Consider the following 22,952-nt stretch of genomic DNA (forward strand, 5'->3'; position numbering starts at 1 on the left):
TGCATGGTGATCATATCCCATATTGATGTGGGGGTACATGCGCAGGAAACAGTGGCGTTTTGTAGCACATGTGTTTCGGAGCGGTTTTCTCAACTTATCACCAATACCGTGGACTTACAGATCTGTGTCGTGTGTGTTCCATATGTGCCTATGTTATTAGCGCCATTTTTGTCTAGTGCCACGTTGTGTGGCACCGCATTCTGCATTTATCCTTATTTTATGAGCATGAGTGTAGTTGGCGAGGCACTGACTGTCGAGTGCACGTTGGTGCTGCCCTTATGTGGCCAAGCTACCTTCTGCGAAGACACTGCTACTCACCGCGGCGCCGTATACGGTAATTTCATCGTTGGTAGCCAGCTTGAACCTTGCAGTAGCCGGGTTCCAAGCTGTGTTCAGCTGCAGAGTGGTCTTTATTAAGGGTGTTGTCAATCTTTTATGACGCTACTCCAGAACCTATTTGTCCGTTTAATAACAGATGTCTCGTCGAATGCAATTCGGTATACGTTTTCCATTTTCTGCTGTCGGTGATTTCTCGGGATACCGCAGGCGGTAACACCTCTCGTGTTCCACAAGGCGCTGTTTAATGGTACGCATAGTGTATCCGACGTAAATGTGCCCACAACTAGACGGCATTGTATATACGCGTTGTGCGTCTGGAGGCTTTCATCATCTTTCACAGGCCTCAAGAGCTATCGAATTTTTGCGGGAGCCATGAAGACCGAAACGATTTTATGCGCCTTTAGGAACCGGTTACTATTTCCGGTTACTGAGCCACAGAACGGCAAAAAACAAAGATTTTTCACTGCTCTACAGGTGTCTTCTTGCTAATGTTCCTCCAGAAAGATGGTTTTCCGAATCTGTTACTGCAGCCGTTCTCCTTCAATATATTGCGTACTTGGTTGAGCTCCTTTCACTGGTTACCAGCTCTTGAAACGAGCTCCGCACAATGTACCATTGTACTCAGTATAAAGCGTTTCTGCTTTGGGTGATGATAGCTGGTACCTTTCAGATACCGTTCGGTGTGAGTGGTTTTCTTCACTCTCGCATCTTACGTTCGTTTTTATGAGTATTTTACAGATCTCTGATATTTCTGCTCCATGTTTGATCTATCTCTAAACGAGTGGATTATTGTTCATTATTAATTTCATTCTTCTATCTTTACTTTTTCCCGCGATATCCAGTGTTACCATCCACTCCTTGTCAGAACTTCTACCGTTTGGATTCTTCTATCGTTTCTGATGTTATGGTCCCAGTCGTGCTTGCACGCAAGGTGAGTCCCAGCACTACATAAAAATCTTCAGACACAGATCATCGCTTCTGGCGAGTGTGTGGACGTAAAGTAAGCTGTAATACAATCAGCCCTTCTTGCAACTGCCCTTGCACTTGCATTGCAAGGAATGTACCTTCACACCAGCCCAGATAATTGTAGATGAATCTGCTTTAAAAGTCCCATAAAACTAAGTTTCATGTAACTCTCCACTGAGTGTCTTTAAAATTAGTTAGCCTTCGAACTCTCTCTCTATCTTATAGATATATACGAGGCAATATTAACTGTGTGACTTAGAAGATAGATTAACTAAAGGCGAACTACGTTTGTAGCATTTGTAGACTTAGACAAACCTTTTGAGAATGCTGGGTGGAATACTCGCTCTAAATATCTGAAGGTAGCAGGGGTAAAATACAGGAAGTGAAAGGCTGTTTACAACTTGTACAGACACTAGACGGCAGTTATAAGAGACGAGGTGCATGAAAAGGAAGCAATGGTTGAGGAGGAAGAGAGAGAGGGCTGTAGCCCATCGCCAATGTTATTCAGTCTGTACAATGAGCAATCAGTAAAGTAAACCAAAGAAAATATTGCTGTAGGAATTAAATTTCAGGGAGTAGAAATAAAGACTTTGAAGTGTGGCGATGATATTGTAATTCTATTAGAGACAGCAAATGACTTGCAAGAGGAGTTGAACGGGACTAGCAAGGAGGATATAGGATTAAAATCAACAAAATCGTAGCAAGGATGATGGAATATAGTCGGATTAAATCAGGTGATACTCAGGGAATTAGATTAGGAAACGAGACACTTATAGATCGGTTTCGCTATATGGCAGAAAAATGACTGATGATGGCAGAAGAAGGAGTTAAAAAATCTAGACTGTCAACGGCAAGCTTTCTGAAGAATATGCGTTCAAGTGTTAGGAAGTCTTTTCTGGAAGTATTTATGTGGAATGTAGCTACGAATGGAAGTGAAACGTGGACAGCAAACAGTTTAGATAAGAAGAGAACATAAGGTTTTGAAATGTGGTGCTACAGAAGAATGCTGAAGGACAGATGATCAGATCATGTAGCCAATGAAGAGGTGCTGAATCGAAATAGAGAGAAAAGAATTTGTGACGAAACGTCATTAGAAGAAGACAGAACACATTATGAGACATCAAGGGATCACCAATTTAGTATTGGAGGGACGTGTGGGAGGTAAAAATTGTAGAAGGAGACCAAGAGAAGAATACAGTAAAAAGGTTCAAGAAGATTCACAAGAATGTAAGTTGCAGCAATTATTCGGAGACGAATACTTGTGACTTCACATAACAAAATTACGAGAATGTTGCATAAGTAATGTCTGTCATACACTGAAGAATCATCATTCTTTCATACCTTAGAACTGCCATGTTTAGTCCCTATTAGTGCTGAGTGATTTTTACATTCCATAATTTAATATTTCTTTCCACGAAAAAAAAAGCAAAAACAAAAAAATAACATTTTAGTACACACATCATACACAAAATACGTAAATAAATAATACACTTTTCTTGACTAGCTAATTTCGCTGAAGGGGAAACTAAGGACTGTACAGTACACTAAAATCTGCAGCAGCACAAAATGGCACTCTAACAAAGTCACATATGGCTAAGGGTAAGCTCAATCTGAAGCAGGTACTGTCTTATTCTGTATCCTTGGTTTCCTTTGAACTAACTTAACTCTGTTAGCTGTAGGGAGCCGCTTACCTCCAAACTACAGCGCATCGTGGAACTGACGCGTAAAGAAACCACCCTGGATACTGCTAGTTTAGATTTGTAGACACACTCTTGTAAGATGGCAAGAACTATGCCCCTTACATGAAGTCATTAAAGATCACCTAACTGACATTGAGCGAACAGTAGGGCTCAACAAAATGACTGACAAGGCACAATGCATCTTGTAGAGGGTATAGTATGGACATAGTGGAATAATTAATGTCGGGTGATGGTTTTAAAGTAATTCACACGACATGAAAACTTTGTGGAAACGAGTCACTTTACTGGACGCTAGTTTACCCCAGGGAAGTATTTGACCGTGGCTGGCTGGGGGAGTGGCTAAGGGAAGCGACAATAGGCAGCTTAGGGCGGCTCAAGCTCTGAGAAAGTGGTAACGGTGCGCGGCCTCCAGTCACCTTAAGATGAGTGACAGTGAGTGGGTGGTTGACCCTGACCCCATGCTGGTGTACCGGGAAATAGATGGAGAACTTGTACGCCTGTTGATAAATGTCCGTCGTCCCATTTTCTGTGAAACATGCGACAAAGCCACGCAAAGCTACGGTGGAGCAGTCAACAGAGGTCAAAATATGCGTGTTTGTGACTATAGCAACTTCACGCTGAATTCATGGTCCACAGAGCCTGAAGTAAATCAGGTGAAGAGCAAAAGCATGAAATACGCCAGCCTCCAATGGGAACGTAGGACCAAGGGATTTGAAGTACTCTCCTGGGAGTCTGAATTCCGGAAAACTTGATGATTGTGCAGATGCGAGCCTTGATGTGTGGCCTGGGGGGAGCTAAATAGGACAAGTTGAGAGGAAGGGAAATTTTGTGGGAATTTGTTCACTTCCCAGAGCAGGCATTGGTCGGCACTGGGAAGTGACACATAATTAACGCAACTTGCGATGTAATTGGCGTAAGTGATTTTGCTGGAGGGGAAACTGAGGTGAAAAGGGGACTGGCAGAAGTCTCAGTAGAGGTCTTCCGTTCCCAGCTTGCCTGGAGTGTGGACGTGGCGTTCTTTACTCAGCTTGCCTGAGAAAGAGTGAGCATCTCTGCAGTTTAGGACTTAGCAAATGGAACAATTGAGCTTGGAGATAGAAAGTTTTGGTTCAGCTATGTATTGAGCAAGATAGCTAGGAGTGAATAGGCGAGCGCAGCCTTGCAGCACCACGAGGTCGGCCGACGTCCACACAACGACGATGCTCCCCCACGCTGTATTCGGTGATATTGCGCCTGCCCCGGCCAGTGATTAATTTGTTGGATCACGTTGGCAAAGTTTCCATGAGGGTTTCATGGGCCATGTACTGTAGAATTCTTCTCGCACTTTGCATTACACCTGGGTCAGTCGACAGAAATTACTTTTGAGTTATCGAGCTTTACTCCACGCAAACGCAATTTATTACCACTGCCTGGTAGGAGAGTGATGTAATGTGATGATTGAAGCTTGTGAGTTAAAATAAATTTGTGATAATCGACTACATCTGTTTTCAATCAAGTAGTTGAAATCCCAAGTCACTTTCCTAATTAATTTTATGTTCAACATTTGCATCTGGTGTTCAATAGCTGCATATAACATCAATGTGCACCCCTTTTTAATTAAAAGTGATCAATTCTGAATCAATTAATGTCAACACTGCCACCGCAGTTCAATCAGGAGTCACAGGGCCTTATTACTTTCTTTGCATTATTTGATATTGCGGCAGTCTTGCACTCTCTGTTGATCTGTTAGTCAATTAGCTGGGGTGAACACACGCCAAAACCAGATAAGTGACGGGTGTGGTGTTACACTTCAAACAATTTAGCCACAAGTATGAAAATATGTCGCAAAACATATGTCCCTAGCCCCCTGAACCAATTTCAGTATGTCAACTGACTACTTCGAATAATAAGAGCACAACTTTCATCACTTTCAAAACACACAGTTTCATTTTGTGACATGTGAGATGAATGCATAGAAATTTGCCTGTAATCGCATTATAATAACAACACGCACAAGGTTCCTGTCAGCTGCTTTATGTTCTCTAAAGCTGTTTCTATTTTTGTGCTTTGTTGGTAATATCAAATTTCTCTGAGGCAATTTATATGATCTCTTCATTATATGTTATCTCATCGAACTCTGGTTTTGGTTGTATAATATTTTTCTCTATAAATTTAATGTGTATCTTATGTAACCTTAAGCTTATGTGGACTCAGTATTATTCATTTGTTTGTTGTTATGCTAAGTGTTGCATTTTATTTGTAAATGTTAGTGTACACAGTAGTATGGAAGTGTATCACGTGAAATAACTTAAAATAAAAAAGCGTGACATTTTATATTTAGTAATTAAATAAGATGCTGATTTTGATATTTCAGGGACGGAATTGACAGATATCAGAAACCGCTCTTGTATCAATTGCATGGCATGGGTTGGTCTACCTATAGGATTGGTGTCTGCCTGCTTGTGTGTTCAGATGTTTCCCAGCTGGAAGCACTCCATGCTTTTTGCAGTACTGTGCTGCCTTATATTACTACTCTTCTGCAGGTAAGATGATGGATATACACGCAGGCCTGCTAATAGGTGATTTGAGATTTAATATTACGAGTAAGTTGAAAACATAAGTAATGTCAGGCTTACTTGTTGTTGCAGAGGTATCAACTGATATGCAATATCGATGCCTATTCCTATGTGCGTGTAATAAATGATACTTACGCTTCTGTAACTCGTTTTTTGTGGACAAGGTATAGAGGTGCATCTATTAAGGAACGTCGAGCACCCTTTTTCATGCTGATGTCAGGGGCCACGTGTTGTGGCGTGACAACGAAATCGTTGACGAGCCGTTATCATTCATGACCGCTGTAACATCGCCGACGTGCACGTAACTCCCGATGGGGTTTCACACGCTATCTGATTAAAAGTATCCGGAGACATACTGAAGCCGGTTCCGTCTTGTCTTTACTTGTCCTACTTCGCAGTAAGTCTTCTAATTTATTTCTTGGGGTTTTCGTGGTCCTTTTTGTAGTATGCCGCCGGGTGCAGCGACCTGGATGCGGTACTGTGACCAAAAAGTATTGTTTTACTTTGTGACGACAATCCTATTTTGTAAATATTTCTGATCTTATTTAGGTACGAACAAGATACACAACCTGGTCCCAAGCAACATAGTTCATTATTATTGAAACCTGGTTGGCAGGTACTCAGAGAGCGCACAGGATAAGGTTACGATTGTGGATGATGCTGTAAACAGTTACTGTGAGTTGCACAATCAAACACACAACTTTATTTTTCTAAGAGCCACTTATTTACAGATTGCTTTAAAAGATCACAATTAGACAATACGGCTGAAGGCCTAGTTAAAGAAAATGCTTTCTGGGCTGAAGTCCAAAAACCGTACCAGAAACGAGAATGGCTGAAGGCCTGGCTTAGAAATCAAACGCAATTAAAAATAGAAGGTAACATTTAAAAGAAAACATGCAATTGAAAACAATTAGCGGCTGAAGGCCTACACTACACGTCTGAAGGACAACTATAATTAAAACACATTAATAAACATTTTTTTCTAACCAAGAAGTTTCTTTTTACACTTATAACAGAATGGCCAAAAGCCTAATTAAATAAATATTAACTTATTGCAGGGCTGAAGGCCACAAAAAAATTTGAAACAACGCCTGAAGGTCTGAAAAACAAGTCATACAAACAATTTAAAGTAAACCCCTTCCTTCTTATAAAAAAATTTTGCTTTAAAGAATACACACTGCTGAAAGCCTTATAAAAGGGGTTCACGTAAAATCCTCGGCTGAAGGCCACACATAACACATCAATCAACTAACGGCTTAGGGCCAGGATTACAAACAATTGCAGATAGAACCAATTTTAAGGAACAAACATGGCTCTGAGCACTATGGGACTTAACTTCTGAGTCCCCTAGAACTTAGAACTACTTAAACTTAACTTACCTAAGGACAGCACACACATCCATGTCTGAGGTAGGATTCGAACCTGCGACTGTAGCGGTCGCGCGGTTCCAGACTGTAGCGCCTAGAACCGCTCGGCCACTTCGGCCAGCCCACTGGTGCACTTCCCTGGCAAGTAACTGTCAGTTTAATAATTAATCACAATATAGGAAGACGGCTGCAAGATTTTACTGACTCCAACACATCATACGTTGCTGCTAGCCCGAACGGCCCTATCTGAGGTCGTCAGTACCCTAGACTTAGAACTACTTAAACCTAACTAACCTGAGGACATCACACACATCCATGACCGAGGTAGGACTCGAACCTGCGACTGTAGTGGAAGTGCAGTTCCGAATTGAAGCGCCTAGAACCGCGACCGGCCGTCTGTCACCATATGTGTTGGTCGGCCTGATTTGTCTGCTTCTTCATTTGTAACTTTCTTCTTTTGTTAAGTTTACCTTAAGTTTAACTTACTTTGCATGTGGTTTACAGTTTCTACCTCCTTTTGGTAATCGAATGTGTTTAGGGGAATTTCATTGGGCCTCTTTAAAATGTAACTGACATCAAATTTGACTCTGTGGGTGGCTTGAGGTTACTTTATTTATTGTGTTTGTTGTCCTGTCATTGTTGTGCTTGTCATGTCTTCTGGTTATATACAGAATGTTGAGTTTGTTTTCTTCTTCTTCCTCTACTACAAACTTTATGTTGTTGTGCATACTACTTACATATATGCTGCAATGTGTCCTGAGCCTGATCTAGCATAGGCATTGAAACACCAAAGAAACTGGTATAGACATGCGTATTCAAATACAGTTATGTAAACAGGCAGAAAACGGCGCTGCGCTCAGCAACGCCTATATAAGACAATAGGTGTCTGGCACAGTTGTATCGCTGTATCACTTCCTCTCTCCACCTCCACACCCTCCATTTCCTTCATCAGGGCAATTTCCAGCACCTCCCCTCCCGGATGTTGAATTTTGCCATGACATATACCCTTCATTCCAACTAACCACACCTTGTTCCCCCCCCCCCCCTAGGGCCCCCTTTTCCTCTCCCCTCCTTCTCCCAGAACGGATTTTCCTTCTTCCCCTCTTCAGTCCCTGCATCCCATCCTCAGCTCTTTCCTCTCCCCCACATCCTTCCCTCCTCCACCCTCTTCGGCGAGCCCCCCCCGCCCCTGCCCATCTCCCCCACTCTCTTCCCCTCCCTCACTTCTTCTCTTCCCCCTCATCTGCTTGCGGCCAGCAGATCCTCCATTATTCTCCTTGTCATCAGTGTGCTACGTCAGTGTTGTGTTTGGTGCTGTTCTCCTGTACATCGACTGTCGATACTTTTATGCGCTAGTCATACTTCGCCTTGTGTTCTTTTAATTGTCCCAGTGTATGGTTTTTTGTGTGCGCTACTTTTTTATGGTTTTTATCTCCATTTTACAGTCGCCCCTTTTTGTCTATTGTCTTCCATAATGTTCCCCCTTTTTTATATCTATGTCCACCATATTTTCTCCTTTATGTTGTTTTTAAATTCTTCTATTGTATGTTCTACGTCTTTCGGCTGAAGAGCAGCTCATATGCTGCTGCCGGCCGGCTCCAATGGGGAATTGAACTACAATGAAAGAGAAGAAGAAGTGGTGCAGTTGTTAGATTGGTTACTGCTGCTGTAATGGCAGGTTACCAAGATTTAAGTGAGTTTGAACGTGGTGTTATAGTCGGTGCACGACCAATGGGACACAGCATTTCCCAGGTAGCGATTGTGGAATTTTCCCATACTACCATTCCACGAGCGTATTGTGAATATAGGAATCCTGTAAAACATCAAATTTCTGGGGTCACGGCGGCCGAAAAAAGATCCTGTGAGAGCAGGACCCACGCCGACTGAAGAGAATCGTTCAACGTGACAGAAGTGCAACCCTTCCGCAAATTGCTACAGATTTCAATGCTGGGTAATCAGCAAGCGTCAGCCTGCGAATCATTCAACGAAACATCATCGATATGGGCTTTCAGAGTCGAAGTCCCACTCCTGTACTCTTGATGACTGCACAACACAAAGCTTTACGTCTCGCCTGGGCCAGTGAACACCGATATTGGACTGTTGATGACTGGAAACTTGTTGCCTGGTTGGACGACTGTCATTACTAATTGTATCGAGTGAATGGACGTGCACGGGTATGAAGACAACATCATAAATCCACGGTACCTGCATGCCAGCAGGGGACTGTTCAAACTGACAGAGTCTGTGTAATGGTGTGGGACGTGTGCAGTTGGAGTGATACGACTCTGACAGGTGACACGTATGTTAGCATCCTGTCTGATCACCTGCATCCACTCATGTCCATAGTGCATTCCGCATTCCGACGGACTAGGGCAATTCCAGCAGGACAAGGCGAGACCCCACACGTCCAGAATTGCCTCAGAGTAGCTCCAGAAACACGCTTTTGAGTTTAAACACTTTCGCCGGCCACCAAATTCCCTAGACATGAACATTATTGATCATATTTGGGATGCATTGCAACGTGCTGTTCAGAAGAGATGTCCACCCTGTCGTACTCGTACGGATTTATGGATAGCCCTGCTCCCATGGTGTCATTTCTCTTCAGCAGTACTCCAGACATTAGTCGAGTCCATGCAACGCTGTGTTGCAACACCTCTGCGTGTTCGCGAGGGCCGTACGTGATATTTGGCAAGTCCACCAGTTTCTTTGGCTCTTCAGTGTATATTATGTCATCCATCTACTTGTATCAGTAGATGACGTTGTAACCTCTCTTTGTTAACAGAATTTCAAATACTAGTTTTTCGGTATGATTCATGAAGATGTTGGCTAGTGTTCCTGAAATAGGTATACCCATAGGTAAACATCCTTGATCGTAGTACTCCTAATTGAATTCAAAACAGTTTTGTTGTATTATTAACTGTAACAATGTTATTGTTTCATCCACATGTTGCTGAGGAAGCTGCTTGTGTTTCATGAGGTTTTCTTCAATTAGTTTAATTACCTCGTTAACAGTGATGTTAATGTAATGATAGTGTACAGTTTTCCTAAATCGAAGCAAAGCAACGTAGTTGTACATGATTTCTTTATTATCTGTTGTGTTTTTACCTAAATAGCAATTTTTTGTTGTCCTACTATTATTAGATGTACAATACTGAATGAACAGAGATTCCATCTGCGCTGTTAGTAGGTTTGTAGGAGGTACACTATCACTATTCACCTCATGGGAATGTCAGTCTTATGTATTCTGGGATCGCATCTCATATTGGGTGCCTTCAGGTTTTCAAGTCCTTGTTTCTCCCTGTGTGAAAAGTATACACTATGTTATCGAATGTGTTTTTAACATGTGTTGAAAATCTATATGTTGGAATGGATTTTGATTTTGTATGTTATTTTCGAAGATAGAGTCCATGGTAAATCAAAGTTACATGATAAATATTATGTTTGTTTGGAGGTACATGTTTACAGTGCTCGTAGACATTTAAAGCCCTTCGCCACAACATCATAACATTCTAAACCAAAATGTCTGTACGACGTCAGAATCAAAGAAAGCAATGTAAGCTGACGAACTGAGGATACAAGGGCAGTCTCTACGGCCTGAGACTACAAGATTGTGATCCAAGATGACGGTCTGCGGATACGAGGACAGTAGGTATGATATTACAATCCAAGACGGTGACCCCAGATAGTGACCTGGAGATATGAGGACAGTCTACATAGACGCCATGTCACTTACATCTAAGATGGTGGACATATGGAAATAAGGACGACCTGATGGTTGTAGGATCCCTTAATCTAATCTGAAAATGGCCAGACATTCGAAAAATCATCGGTTTTCCCAATTCTGATGATGGTACTGTTCACTCTTGGACATGATACGCTTGTACTATGCTGAAACAATTCCTCCCCCACTCCTCCAAAATTGCAGTTCCGATAATTGTCAACTTTCGTTTGAATCCAGAGAGCTGACTTGTTCTACCTTTAAAACGGAATGTCTCACATGTTGCTGTCAAATACTTGTCATTATACAAGGGGCGTTTGAAAAGTTCGTGCAAAGTCCGAGAGATGGCACCACCGGCGCGTAGCGCGGTCATGTTTCGTTAGTAGCAAATGGTTCAAATGGCTCCGAGCACTATGGGACTTAACTTCTGAGGTCATCAGTCCCCTAGAACTTAGAACTACTTAAACCTAACTAAGGACATCACACACATCCATGCCAGAGGCAGGATTCGAACCTGCGATCGTAGCGGTCGCGCGGTTCCAGACTGTAGCGCCTAGAATCGCCAGGCCACTCAGGCCAGCAGTTGGTAGCATCTTTGGAAAGAACGCACACAAAGTTTCAGCCGTATTGGTCTATTTGTTTTTGTTTGGCATTAGTGTGAATTAAGGAAGTCGAGTGATTGTCAAAAAATGGACAAAAAACAATTTCGTGTGCTGATTAAACATTACTTTATGAAATGCAAAAAGCCTCAGGAGACCAATGAGAAGCTTGATAAACATTACGATGTCTCTGCACCTTCGATTAGAACAGTTTATAAGTGGTTTCAAAATTTTCAGACTGCCCATATGGGCACAAGTGATACTGAACGTTCTGGACGCCCTGTGGAAGTTACAACTCCAGAAATCATTGATAAAATCCAGGATATGGTGATGGATGACAGAAGAGTCATGGTGCGTGATAGTGCTAGTGCTGTGGGCATCTCGAATGAACGGGTACATAATATTTTGCATAAACATTTGGAGATGGGAAACCCATCAGCAAGATGGGTTCTGCCATTGCTCACGCTTGACCACGGAATCGTGTGAAGTGTTGCAAGGATGGTTTGCAGCTGTTCAGGAAGAATCCATAGGACTTTAAGCGTCGTTTCGTCACTGTGGATGAAACATCGATACATTACTATACCCCTGAGACCAAACAACAATCTAAACAATGGGTTACCAAGGGATAATCTGCACCAAAAAATGTGAAGACCATTCCTTCGGCCGGAAAGGTTAAGGTGACTGTCTTTTGGCATTCACAAGGGTCAATCCTCATCGACTATCTTGAAAAGGGTAAAAAAATTACAGGTGCATATTATTCATCCTTATTGGACCGTTTGGAAACCGAGCTGCATGAAAAGCACCGGCAATTGGACCGCAAAGAAGTCCTTTTCCATCACCACAATGCACCAGCACACACCTCAGCAGTTGTGGTCGAAAAATTAATGGAAATAGGATTCCAACTCGTTTCACATCCCCCTATTCTCCCTCGGACTACTATTTGTTCCCCAATTTGAAGAAATGGCTGGCGGGCGAAAGATTTTATTCAAACGAGGAGGTGAATGCAGCAACTAATAGCTATTTTGCAGTCTTGGACGATTCCTATATGGGATATGTATTCACTTGCACCTTTGTTATTTAAGCGAATACAACACTGGGCAGGGCCCTCTGCCATACTTGCAAAGTTCACCACCAGGCTGTAAGCCGCATGTAGCCATGCATCATGAATCGTGAGTGCCTTGTCAGTCTGGGCTGGACCAACGCCAGAGTTATCCTGCCACTGCCGCTAGCAAAAGCCACCTGGTCGCACTGGAAATAAATGCACAATGCGTACTGCCAATTGAAATGCCTAACATGATGTGATACTGTTTGTAATGGCTCTGCAGTCGCGGCCCATGAGACCTAAATTAAAATGGCAGGAGGAGTAGGAGAATTTGAAACGCGAGATGCACACTTGTGCGTTACCGCACATCGAAACTGTCAGGGAAACTGAAAATTCTTCCCAGTTTAAAAATAACCCACACGTTTAATTCTGTAAGGGCAATGTATGTGTGTGTGTGTGTGTGTGCGTGTGTGTGTGTGTGTGTGTGTGTGTGTGTGTGAATTAGTAAGGGACCAAGCTGCTTAGGTGGTCGGTCCCTAGGCTTACGCACTACTCAAACTAACTTAAACTAACTTATGCTAAGAACAACACAAACACCCATGCCCGAGGGAGGATTCGAACCTCTGTCGGGAGGGGCCGCCCAATCCGTGAATGGCGCCTCAAACCGCGCGGCCATTAGGCGCGGCGGGCAATCTATGAAAAAGGGAGATGCTCACCTGTCATCCTGGGGGAAGACTTGTACAATGGGTGAGAAATCGTGAGAAGAGCAGGTTCTTTAAATTCATAAAAATTTATGTGTGGTGGACGAAAGCTGTGATGAAAATTGTGGTAATTGCTTGTCACAAGTTATTCTAGAAACTCGTCTTTCGTATGTGCTGCAGCCACTTACCAACGAAAATGGAGAATGAAACACAATTTTCCTTTTTACAAGTCGAGTTATAACCCTCAACAACATGGCAAATACACACTGATCGGTCAGAACGTTATGACTACCGACCTACTATAGATATAAACACGTCCAGGCGATAGGAACATCGCCTGAGGTGGAATGCCTGTTAGTCAGACACAAACCTGTGCACATAGTATCAGTCTGCGTGCTGTCCACGTGTAGAATGGGGGAGGAGCGCCATGTATCTGAGTTTGACCGAAGGCTGAATGTGATGTCCCAGAAATGGTTCAAATGGCTGTGAGCACTATGGGGCTTAACTTCTGAGGTCATCAGTCCCCTAGAACAGAACTACTTAAACCTAACTAACCTAAGGACATCTCTCACTCACACAGACATTTTGTATGTTTCATACTTCTACTAATGAACTACTAAGTCCAACAACAGCTACAAAATGCTTGGACTGTTAACCCTCTCACTCTTTATTACACTGCATCAGTTAAGTTTTTATATAAGTTTCATCTCATTTAAGATGTGTTAAGTGCTTTCGACATAGTGACGACTTGAACTGTAAAGTCAGTCTGTAGGTACCATGTACTCTTTTACTTCACCTGTCTGAGGTACTTAGTTTTGAGAGTTCACTATGTAAAGCTGTACAACATTTATAAATAATGGAAGCCAATTTGTTAGATCTTCTTTGTAAAATGGGGCATTTTGTGATAATTTTCGTGTAACATGAGGTATTTTGTTACAGCTGCTAATGCTCCATTACCCTATGGCATTGCAACAGCTGAATTATCAAGATTTATCTCATGTAAAAATGTGCTATATCTCTTTGATACAACAATACCTGGAGTGTAAAGTCACTGCTCCTTACATCAAGAACTTGTCTACCAGGTGTAGATGTATGCTGTACATGGACAACTATTCGTTTGTACTTACATAAAAGTTCTACTACATGCTCCTGCCTATACGTCATTGTTAAACGGTCGCCTCTTTGTCTAGATTACTGGACATGTAAATCACTCTGTATGTCAAATATACTTTTGTTATATGAACTGGAGAATTTATTCAACATGTTTGAAGTTTTTTATGATATGAAACACAGTTTAGAAAGATGATGTTTTCTCTTTTTAAACTTGAGCTAACAATTTAAAGTATACAAATACCATATATAGAAAAATGTACATATTTCTCTAGCAATTCCAGGTAATGATGTTGCTAATGGAGCTGTATACTGAAGCACAACATAAATCGAAATTAGTAGCAAAGGCCTCCTCTGAATTTTTCTGATTTGTAATATTAGTAAACGCATGCCATGCATTTCCAAAAAATCCGTCACCATACTCTCAGCATCCAAGGCGATCATACACTGCACACTGGATGGCTCAGCTAGCACACATTATGTTGGTGACTGTAGATTCCTGTTAGTGAATGGACTATGTGGTATTAACGTTGTTGTATATTTTCACTGTTCTTGGGTAGCCCCCAACACATTTTGTATGAAAGTCCTATATCTACATCTACATATATACTCCGCAATCCATCATACGGGGCGTGGCGGAGGGTACCTCGTATCACAACTAGCATCTACTCTCCCTGCTTCACTCCCAAACAGAACGAGGGAAAAATAACTGGCTATATGCCTCGGTACGAGCCCTAATCTCTCTTATCTTTGTGGTCTTTCCGCGAAATGTAAGTTGGCGGCAGTAAAATTGTACTGCAGTCAGCCTCAAATGCTGGTTCTCTAAATTTCCTCAGTAGCGATTCACGAAAAGAACGCCTCCTTTCCCTTTAGAGATTCCCACCCGAGTTTCTGAAGCATTTCCGTAACACTCGCGTGATGATCAAACCTACCAGTAACAAAGCTAGCAGCCCGCCTCTGAATTGCTTCTATGTCCTCCCTCAAACCGACCTGATAGGGATCCCAAACGCTCGAGCAGTACTCAAGAATAGGTCGTATTAGTGTTTTATAAGCGGTCTCCTTTACAGATGAACCACATCTTACCAAAATTCTACCAATGAACCGAAGACGACTATCCGCCTTCCCCACGACTGCCATTACATGCCTGTCCCACTTCATATCGCTTTGCTCTGTTACGCCAAAATATTTAATCGACGTTATTGTGTCAAGCGCTACACTACTAATGGAGCATTCAAACATTACAGGATTCTTTTTCCTATTCATCTGCATTAATTTACATTTATATATATTTAGAGTTAGCTGCCGTTCTTTACACCAATCAAAAATCCTGCCCAATTCATCTAGTATCCTCCTACATTCACTCAATGACGACGCCTTCCCGTACACCACAGCATCGTCAGCAAACAGCCGCACATTGCTATCCACCCTATCCAAAGGATCATTTATGTACATAGAAAACAACAGCGGACCTTCCACACTTCCCTGGGGCACTCCGGATGATACCCTCACCTCCGATGAACACTCACCATCGAGGACAAAGTACGGTGTTCTATTACTTAAGAAGTCTTCGAGCCACATATTTGGGAACCAATCCCACATGCTCGTACCTGTTAGAAGTCTGCAGTGGGGCACCGAGTCAAACGCTTTCCGGAAGTCAAGGAATATGGCATCCAACTGATACCCTTCATCCATGGTTCGCAGGACATCATGTGAAAAAAGGGCGAGTTGCGTTTCGCAGGAGCGATGCTTTCTAAAGCCGTGCTGATGCATGGACAGCAACTTCTCTGTCCCAAGGAAATTCATTATATTCGAACTGAGAATATGTTCGAGAATCCTGCAACAAACCGATGTTAAGGATATTGGTTTGTAATTTTGAGGATCCGTCCATCTACTCTTCTTATATACAGGCGTCACCTGCGCTTTTTTTCAGTCGCTCGGAGCTTTACGTTGGGCAAGAGGTTCGCGATAAATGCAAGCTGAGTAAGGAGCCAATGCAGCAGAGTACTCTCTGTAAAACCGAATTGGAATCCCATCAGGCTCTGTCGATTTATTTATTTTCAACCCATTCAGCTGCTTCACAACCCCAGGGATGCCTATCACTATGTCCTCCATACGGGAATCTGTACGAGACAAACGGCGGTATGTTTGTACGATCCTTCTGCGTGAAAGATTTCTCAAATGCTAAATTTAAAATTTAAGCTTTCGTTTTGCTGTCTTCCGTTGCCAGCCCAGACTGATCAGTGAGCGACTGGATGGAAGCCTTCCACCCGCTTACCGATTTTACGTAAGACCAGAATTTCCTTGGGTTTTCAGCAACATCTTTTGCTAAGGTATGACGGTGGTAGTGGTTGAATGCTTCCCTCATCGCTCTTTTTACAGCAGCACGAATCTCTACTAACTTTTGCCCGTCCTCATTCTCCCGATCTTTCTTGTACTGCGAGTGCAACTGCCTTTGCTTCCTGAGCATTCTCCGAATTGCACTGTTAAACCGCGTTGGGTCTTTTCCGTCCGTAACCCACTTTTTCGGCACATAGTTGTCCATTTACAATGTGTCTAAAATCTGCCCATAATTCCTCCACGTCCATCGTACCGGAAGTAAATGAAGTCGATTCATTTACTAAGTGGAATGCTAACAACTGCTTATCTGCTCTTTCTAGTAAGAATACTCTCCTAGCCTTCTTGACTGACTTTTTAACTTTCGTAACCATAGTCGTAATGACTACATCATGATCACTAATCCCTGTCTCAACACTGACACCGTCGATGAGGTCTGGTCTGTTCGTGGCTACCAGATCTAAAATATTTCCATTACGCGTTGGCTGTCGATTTAGCTGCTCAAGACAGTTTTCGGATAATGTATTCAAAGGTACATCACCCGACGGCTTGTCTGGACCACCTGTAATGAATCCATAGACATCCCAGTCTACACTAGGTAGGTTGAAGCCGCCTCCGACTAATATAGCATGATCAGAGTACTTCTGCGATACAGAATGTAGACTCCCTTCGAATGATTCTAGAACTGTCACGATGGAGTCTGGTGACCGGTAATAACACCCCACAATTAACTTTATTTCCCCTAGCCCTGTTAAACGTGTCCAGATAACTTCACAATCACACTCTACTTCGAACTCAGTAGGCACAATATTTTTGTCAACTGCAAAGAAGACACCACCTCCTACGGTGTCTAATCTGTCTTTCCGATAGACGTTCAAACCCTCACTAAATATTTCAGAACTTCCTATCTCAGGGTTCAGCCATGTCTCAGTTCCGAGAATAATTTGCGCGCCACACGCTTCCTGGAGGGCAGTAAATTCAGGAACTTTATTCCGAACACTTTGAAAATTTACTGCTAATATCTTGATAGCTGAAGTGTCTTTACACTGAGCGCGTCCTGATTTTCCTGCCTGCACGTCGACTGGTGAGTGTTCATCAGGACACCTCGCACTACTGCCTAGCCTAAAAAAAAAAAACCCATGTGCACGCCACAATCCAGGCAATCTAGTAACGTCGAACATTCATCATTGAGCATTGCAGTTATTTGTGCTGAATTCTGACATGATTGGTACCATTCACGGTCTGAAAGCACTACCTTCATATCATTAAATCGTGTGTTTTCAAAATTTACCAAAACATTGAACTAATGATCTGAGGACATGCCTTCAACCATGTGTTTACTGTCAATTGCACTCACGCCCAAATCTCCAAAACACCGATTTAGTATGTGGTGTGTGCTGTCGTCCAGTAGAAGAAACAGTTATTAAAAGTAACGCCACTACTACAGAGTATAGGCAAACCATATCTGTGAGTTCTAAACGTGACGTATTCTCTGGTAGGTGACTTGGTAGCGCGTCGGACTGTTGTGCTAAAGATCGCGAGTTCCAAACGAATTGGTCGTAATTTTATTTAACAGATTACGTGTGAAATTGTTATATGGGAGAACATTTTTCTGCCTTGTGAAAGGGCGTTTCATAGTATGTAGTAATCTTGTTAAAGCAGTCTGCCTTCGCTTCATTAATTGAAAGTATCAAACCTGTAGCGTACATTTGAACAGATAACATCACACCTATCTATACAATGTACTCTATAGGACTGCTCCTTTCAACTAATCTAGCGAAGCAGACTGCCAAAACAACATTACTACTGTTGTGACTTGGCAAAACAGCCAAGTCACAATGAGAGGATGCCGAAAGGCACGCGTTAAGCTCACACAGATTGGCGTGAGGTCTGGAACAGTTAAAGGAATTAATAGTAGCAAATAAAGTACGTAGTTGATATAATACTTAACTTTAATCCGCAATTGTAGAACATCTCTTTTGACGGTACAAGTTACAACCACAATATAAAATAATATCAAATGCTATGCTAACTATCGTCTCGGCAAATGAAAGCGTATTTGTCAGTGATCCATCTCTGGCTAAGTCGGATGTACAACTGGGGCGAGAGCTAGTACGTCTCTCTAGACCTGCCGTGTGGTGGCGCTCGGTCTGCAATCACTGACAGTGGCGACACGCGGGTCCGACGTATACTAACGGACCGCGGCCGATTTAAAGGCTACCACCTAGCAAGTGTGGTGTCTGGCGGTGACACCACAACTACAAACTATGAAACGTCCTTTCACAAGGCAGAAAAATGTTCCCGCATACTACAATTTCATGCGTAGTCTTTTAAAAAAAAAAAATTCGCCATCAGAGGGTTTCGAACTCGTGACCTTTAGTACAACGATCTGACGCTCTACCGGCTCATCTGCTTCTTTTTTGATGACGTTTTGTTCGTTATTGGTCGCTGTATCTCGTCTGGGCGGACGTCCCATGACACCTGCTCAAGTTCATCGTTGATCTATCTATTCATTAATTTTTATTTTATTACAGAGGGCAGCTAACCTTCTGACCGAACACGCTGAGCTACCATGCCGGCAACCAGAGATCTTCACATTATGATCTCACAGATACGGTTTGCCTATACTCCGGATTTCTGGTGTTACTTTTAATTACCGTTTACACATCTTCTACTGGACGATAGTACACAGCACGAACTAAATCGGTGTTTTTGTTGATACTCTATCGATACGCCATGTTTGTTACCTATCTGAGTGTCTGTCATCTGTAGGTTTAGGCATCAGCTGCAAAGTTACTAAGAACACCACCACTTTGATAGCTGCACTGTACCAAGGGTTGAGTAGTGCAGACGTTGGTGACAGTGGTAACTCTGTGTCTGAAATGAATTTAGCGTGCTGACTTCGTATCTGCTCCTTGTATCAGGTGCACTAGACAATGCTGGTGGCACGACGACATGTGCCTATGTTGGATTCACTGGAAACTCAAAGTGTGGAGACAGGGTAGCGCAGCTCTACCCAGCTTGGAATGGCACTAACAGCATTTGGCTTTACGCCGCTCGTGCCCTGGTGGTGAAATTTCTGTGAAAGGAACTCTCCATTTTGTGTTATATCTTTCAATAATAAAGGTGTAAATGAACAACTGTATCACTACATATGATAGTGACAAGTGTTTGACAACCAAATATGGGCTATTCAGTTTTAAAGATAGAACAGGTCAGCACTTGGGTTTCAAACTTAGAGTGTCAGTTATCGCCACTGCGACCTTGGGAAGGGAGGGGGTTGGTAGAATTGTTTAATCATAGCGCAAGTGAATTCTAGAGAATGGGGAAAACCGATGATTTTATGAATCTCTGCGCCATTTTAAACTTGGAGCAACTGATCTTCCAACCACACAGGCTGTCTTCCTTTCCCTAGACAAACCATCTTGGATTTGTCCTCAGATCCCCTGTTCGCCATCTTGGATTTCCTTGTTGGATTATGATGTCATAGTGAACGTCCTGGTGTCCCCTGCTCACCACCTTCGATTGTAGCATCCCTGAGAGTGTCATTGTATGCACAGGTACACCTGTACGTTGTGTTCTGATGTCCTACAGACTGCCATTGAATTTCACACTAACAGACCAATGCCCCATCTCACTTTTCAAAAATTTCATGCCAATTTATACTTAAGGCAATACCCTAAGTTCTACAGTGATGTCATATGTCTGGAGACACTTGTACTACTTGAATTTCCTACCATTTTCCAGTTTACCATAATTTTTTACATAGAGCAATTAATCAATGTCAGAGGTGTGCCTGCAATCTGGTAACAATGCATGACATCATAAATCATGTCATATGGGTGGGGGAAGAGAAGAGGTGGGGAGGGGGCATGGTCGGTGGGTGGACAAGAGAAGGGGAATGGAGCAGTGGGGGAAGGATGAGATGGAGGGAATGGGGATGTGGTGAGGGAGGAGAATGGGCAGGGGCAGTGAGTGTATGACAAGGCAGATGTGGATAGAGAGGGGGTAGGAGGTAGGAGGAGGAGAAAATCTGGCAACAATGCAGACTGCTCTAGTTCTCTTTTAGCTATACTACTGAAAAGATTAACATGATGTGCAGTTAGTTTGTTATTTAGTTAGTTAATTACATGTTCTACTGATCATGTGAACGTTTCTTTTATCGAAATGAACGAGTTTACAGGTTTTGTATAATGTATACATGATACACTGGCTATTATGCTGTGCGCCATCAGGCTGTGTAACGCCAGCCTGGTCGATACTCCCTCTTCTTCAGACCTTCACATTTTTGTCCTTGGCGTCCATCCACTCCATTGTTGCTCTTTCTCCATTTAATGATGACACCACTCTGTTGTTTCCCAGCCTTCCAGCTGTGCTGACAAAGACATGTCAACTCCTGTCTGTCACATCACTCTTCGCTCTGCCTTCCTTTCTGCCTGCTGCTGACGCTTTCCCCCCTCCCCCTGCCCCACCCCCTCTCCCATCCCCGATTTCCTTCATACCCTCCTGGGCCCTTTCTTTCTTGTGTGTGGGTCATGTCCAGCTCATGCATTCACCTTATTCTCCAACAGATGGTTCCACATCACACATTGTGCCTACTGTGCTGCCCTGCCTGGTGTCGCCTCTAGCTATTCGTCGCCCCCACCATTCTCCCATTGCGGTCGTGTTTTGTGGCCTTGCAGACTTCCCTGCACCTTCTGCTCTCCATTCTTAGAAGTTTCACTGCAAGGCCTGACTGCACCTTACCTTACAGCCATTGGCAGCTGTATTGTGGTATCTGGTCGACGACTTTACCTGTTTCTTGCTTTTCAGGTCCACTTCTACCCTTTTCTGCACTGCAGTTCTTCCTGATGACTGCCTTCTGCGAACAGCACCCAAACCTGCTATGATGCTTCACTTGTGTGATGAGACCTGATCAGCTCTGCTCTTGAAGGTGACTGCACGTCCAGATCTGAGACATTCACTGGTGATGTGTCCTCTGTTGACCTTCCTTGGACACACATCAGTGTGCCTGACCTCACCCATGATCCTCCCAGTGCTGCCTCTGGCTGTGTGCCTGCTGGTGCTTCCATCCTCCTAACAGTCCACTACAGGACTGCAGCTGCCAGCCGCAGTGGCCGTGCGGTTCTAGGCGCTGCAGTCCGGAACCGCGGGACTGCTACGGTCGCAGGTTCGAATCCTGCCTCGGGCATGGATGTGTGTGATGTCCTTAGGTTAGTTAGGTTTATGTAGTTCTAAGTTCTAGGGGACTGATGACCTAAGATGTAAAGTCCCATAGTGCTCAGAGCCATTTGAACCATTTTTGACTGCAGCTGTCACCCACAAATATGGGGCACCATATCCACCAGCTCTGTGGTCTCCACTTAGTTTCCCTTCCTCCATGCACCACCACACTCCACTGCACGCTACCCTGCTACTCTTCCCACTGCCACACTTTCCCTGCTCACCACTACGCTCCAACCCAAAACATCGCCCTCTTACAAGCAACGCCGCGGTGCTATGTGCAACAGAGCACTCCATTGCTCTCCCACATGCATCACTGCACACGTGCACACGCGCCCTACAGCTTCCTGTACCTACGGCTGCTTCAGTAACTAGTCATGGGCGGCCATATGTTGCAGCATTGGTTCCATTTTCCTCTCTCCGACGCCACCCTTCCCTGGTGGGTCTTCCATTCTCCATTCGTCCTTCACAGATGCTTGTTTTTCCTACTGTGCCTTTCAAACCCCCTTTTTTGCAAGTTTCAGTCCATCTTCAATGTTGCAGTGTTACTTTCTCTTCTTCTGTCTGGCGCCCCCCACAATGTATCGCTTGTCCACCCCTTGGGCTCCTTGCGTGCTCTCTCCCAGCTGCACTTTTCGGAATCTATATCGCGCCCGGTGCCTATGGCATTTCTCTGCCTCCTGTTCGTCTCCTTCTTCCCTCTGGACGATTATCCCCTATGGCTTCACCATCTCTGTAGAGGGGGGAAGCCGTCTGGCCACTCGCATGGTACCCTACAACCTCAGAACACACACCTAGCTGGCAGATTACTGTACCCCAGATGTCCTCCACTGAAGACAGACACACGAGACAATCACATGCACCTCAGTGTGACATTAGCAACATGTTACACTGTTTGTAGGACAATAGCAACATAATCATCTATCTGAGCACGTGCCAGACTCCAGCAGGCTCCATGAGAGACTCCAGCATCGTCCGCCAAAAGTGTGCGCAATCGACCATAGCACTGCAAAGACCACACTCAATTTCGTCAACATGTCACGTGATCCACATGGAAACCCTTCCATTAGATTACTCAAGATACTGCACGACCAGTAGCCAGCACCACTCGCTGTCGCTATGGGCTCAATGCTGTCTGCTTCTTGTAGCTCGACCATCGGTAGCGAACTTTTGCAGCAGCCATCAGTTCCATCCCAATCTCTGGCTGGACCTAACCTAGCGTGTTCGAGGGCTCCGACCACCACATCAGTCTGCCGCATCTGACCGATCCGGACACACACCCAGACACCAGGGAGATG

At 43.6% G+C, this 22,952-nt stretch overlaps 1 protein-coding gene across 1 annotated transcript in view; it reads left to right on the forward strand.

The window, feature by feature from the left end:
- The window catches only part of LOC124788450 (solute carrier family 22 member 7-like), a 158,364-nt gene that overhangs the window by 72,239 nt on the left and 63,173 nt on the right, over window positions 1-22,952 (forward strand). Inside the window, exon 5 of the mRNA XM_047255722.1 lies at window positions 5,359-5,527. Coding sequence (XP_047111678.1) covers window positions 5,359-5,527 — 169 coding nt within the window. The remainder of the gene's footprint in view (window positions 1-5,358; window positions 5,528-22,952) is intronic.

This window comes from Schistocerca piceifrons, chromosome 3 (assembly GCF_021461385.2).
Source record: "Schistocerca piceifrons isolate TAMUIC-IGC-003096 chromosome 3, iqSchPice1.1, whole genome shotgun sequence".
NCBI classification, from domain to species: Eukaryota; Metazoa; Arthropoda; class Insecta; order Orthoptera; family Acrididae; genus Schistocerca; species Schistocerca piceifrons.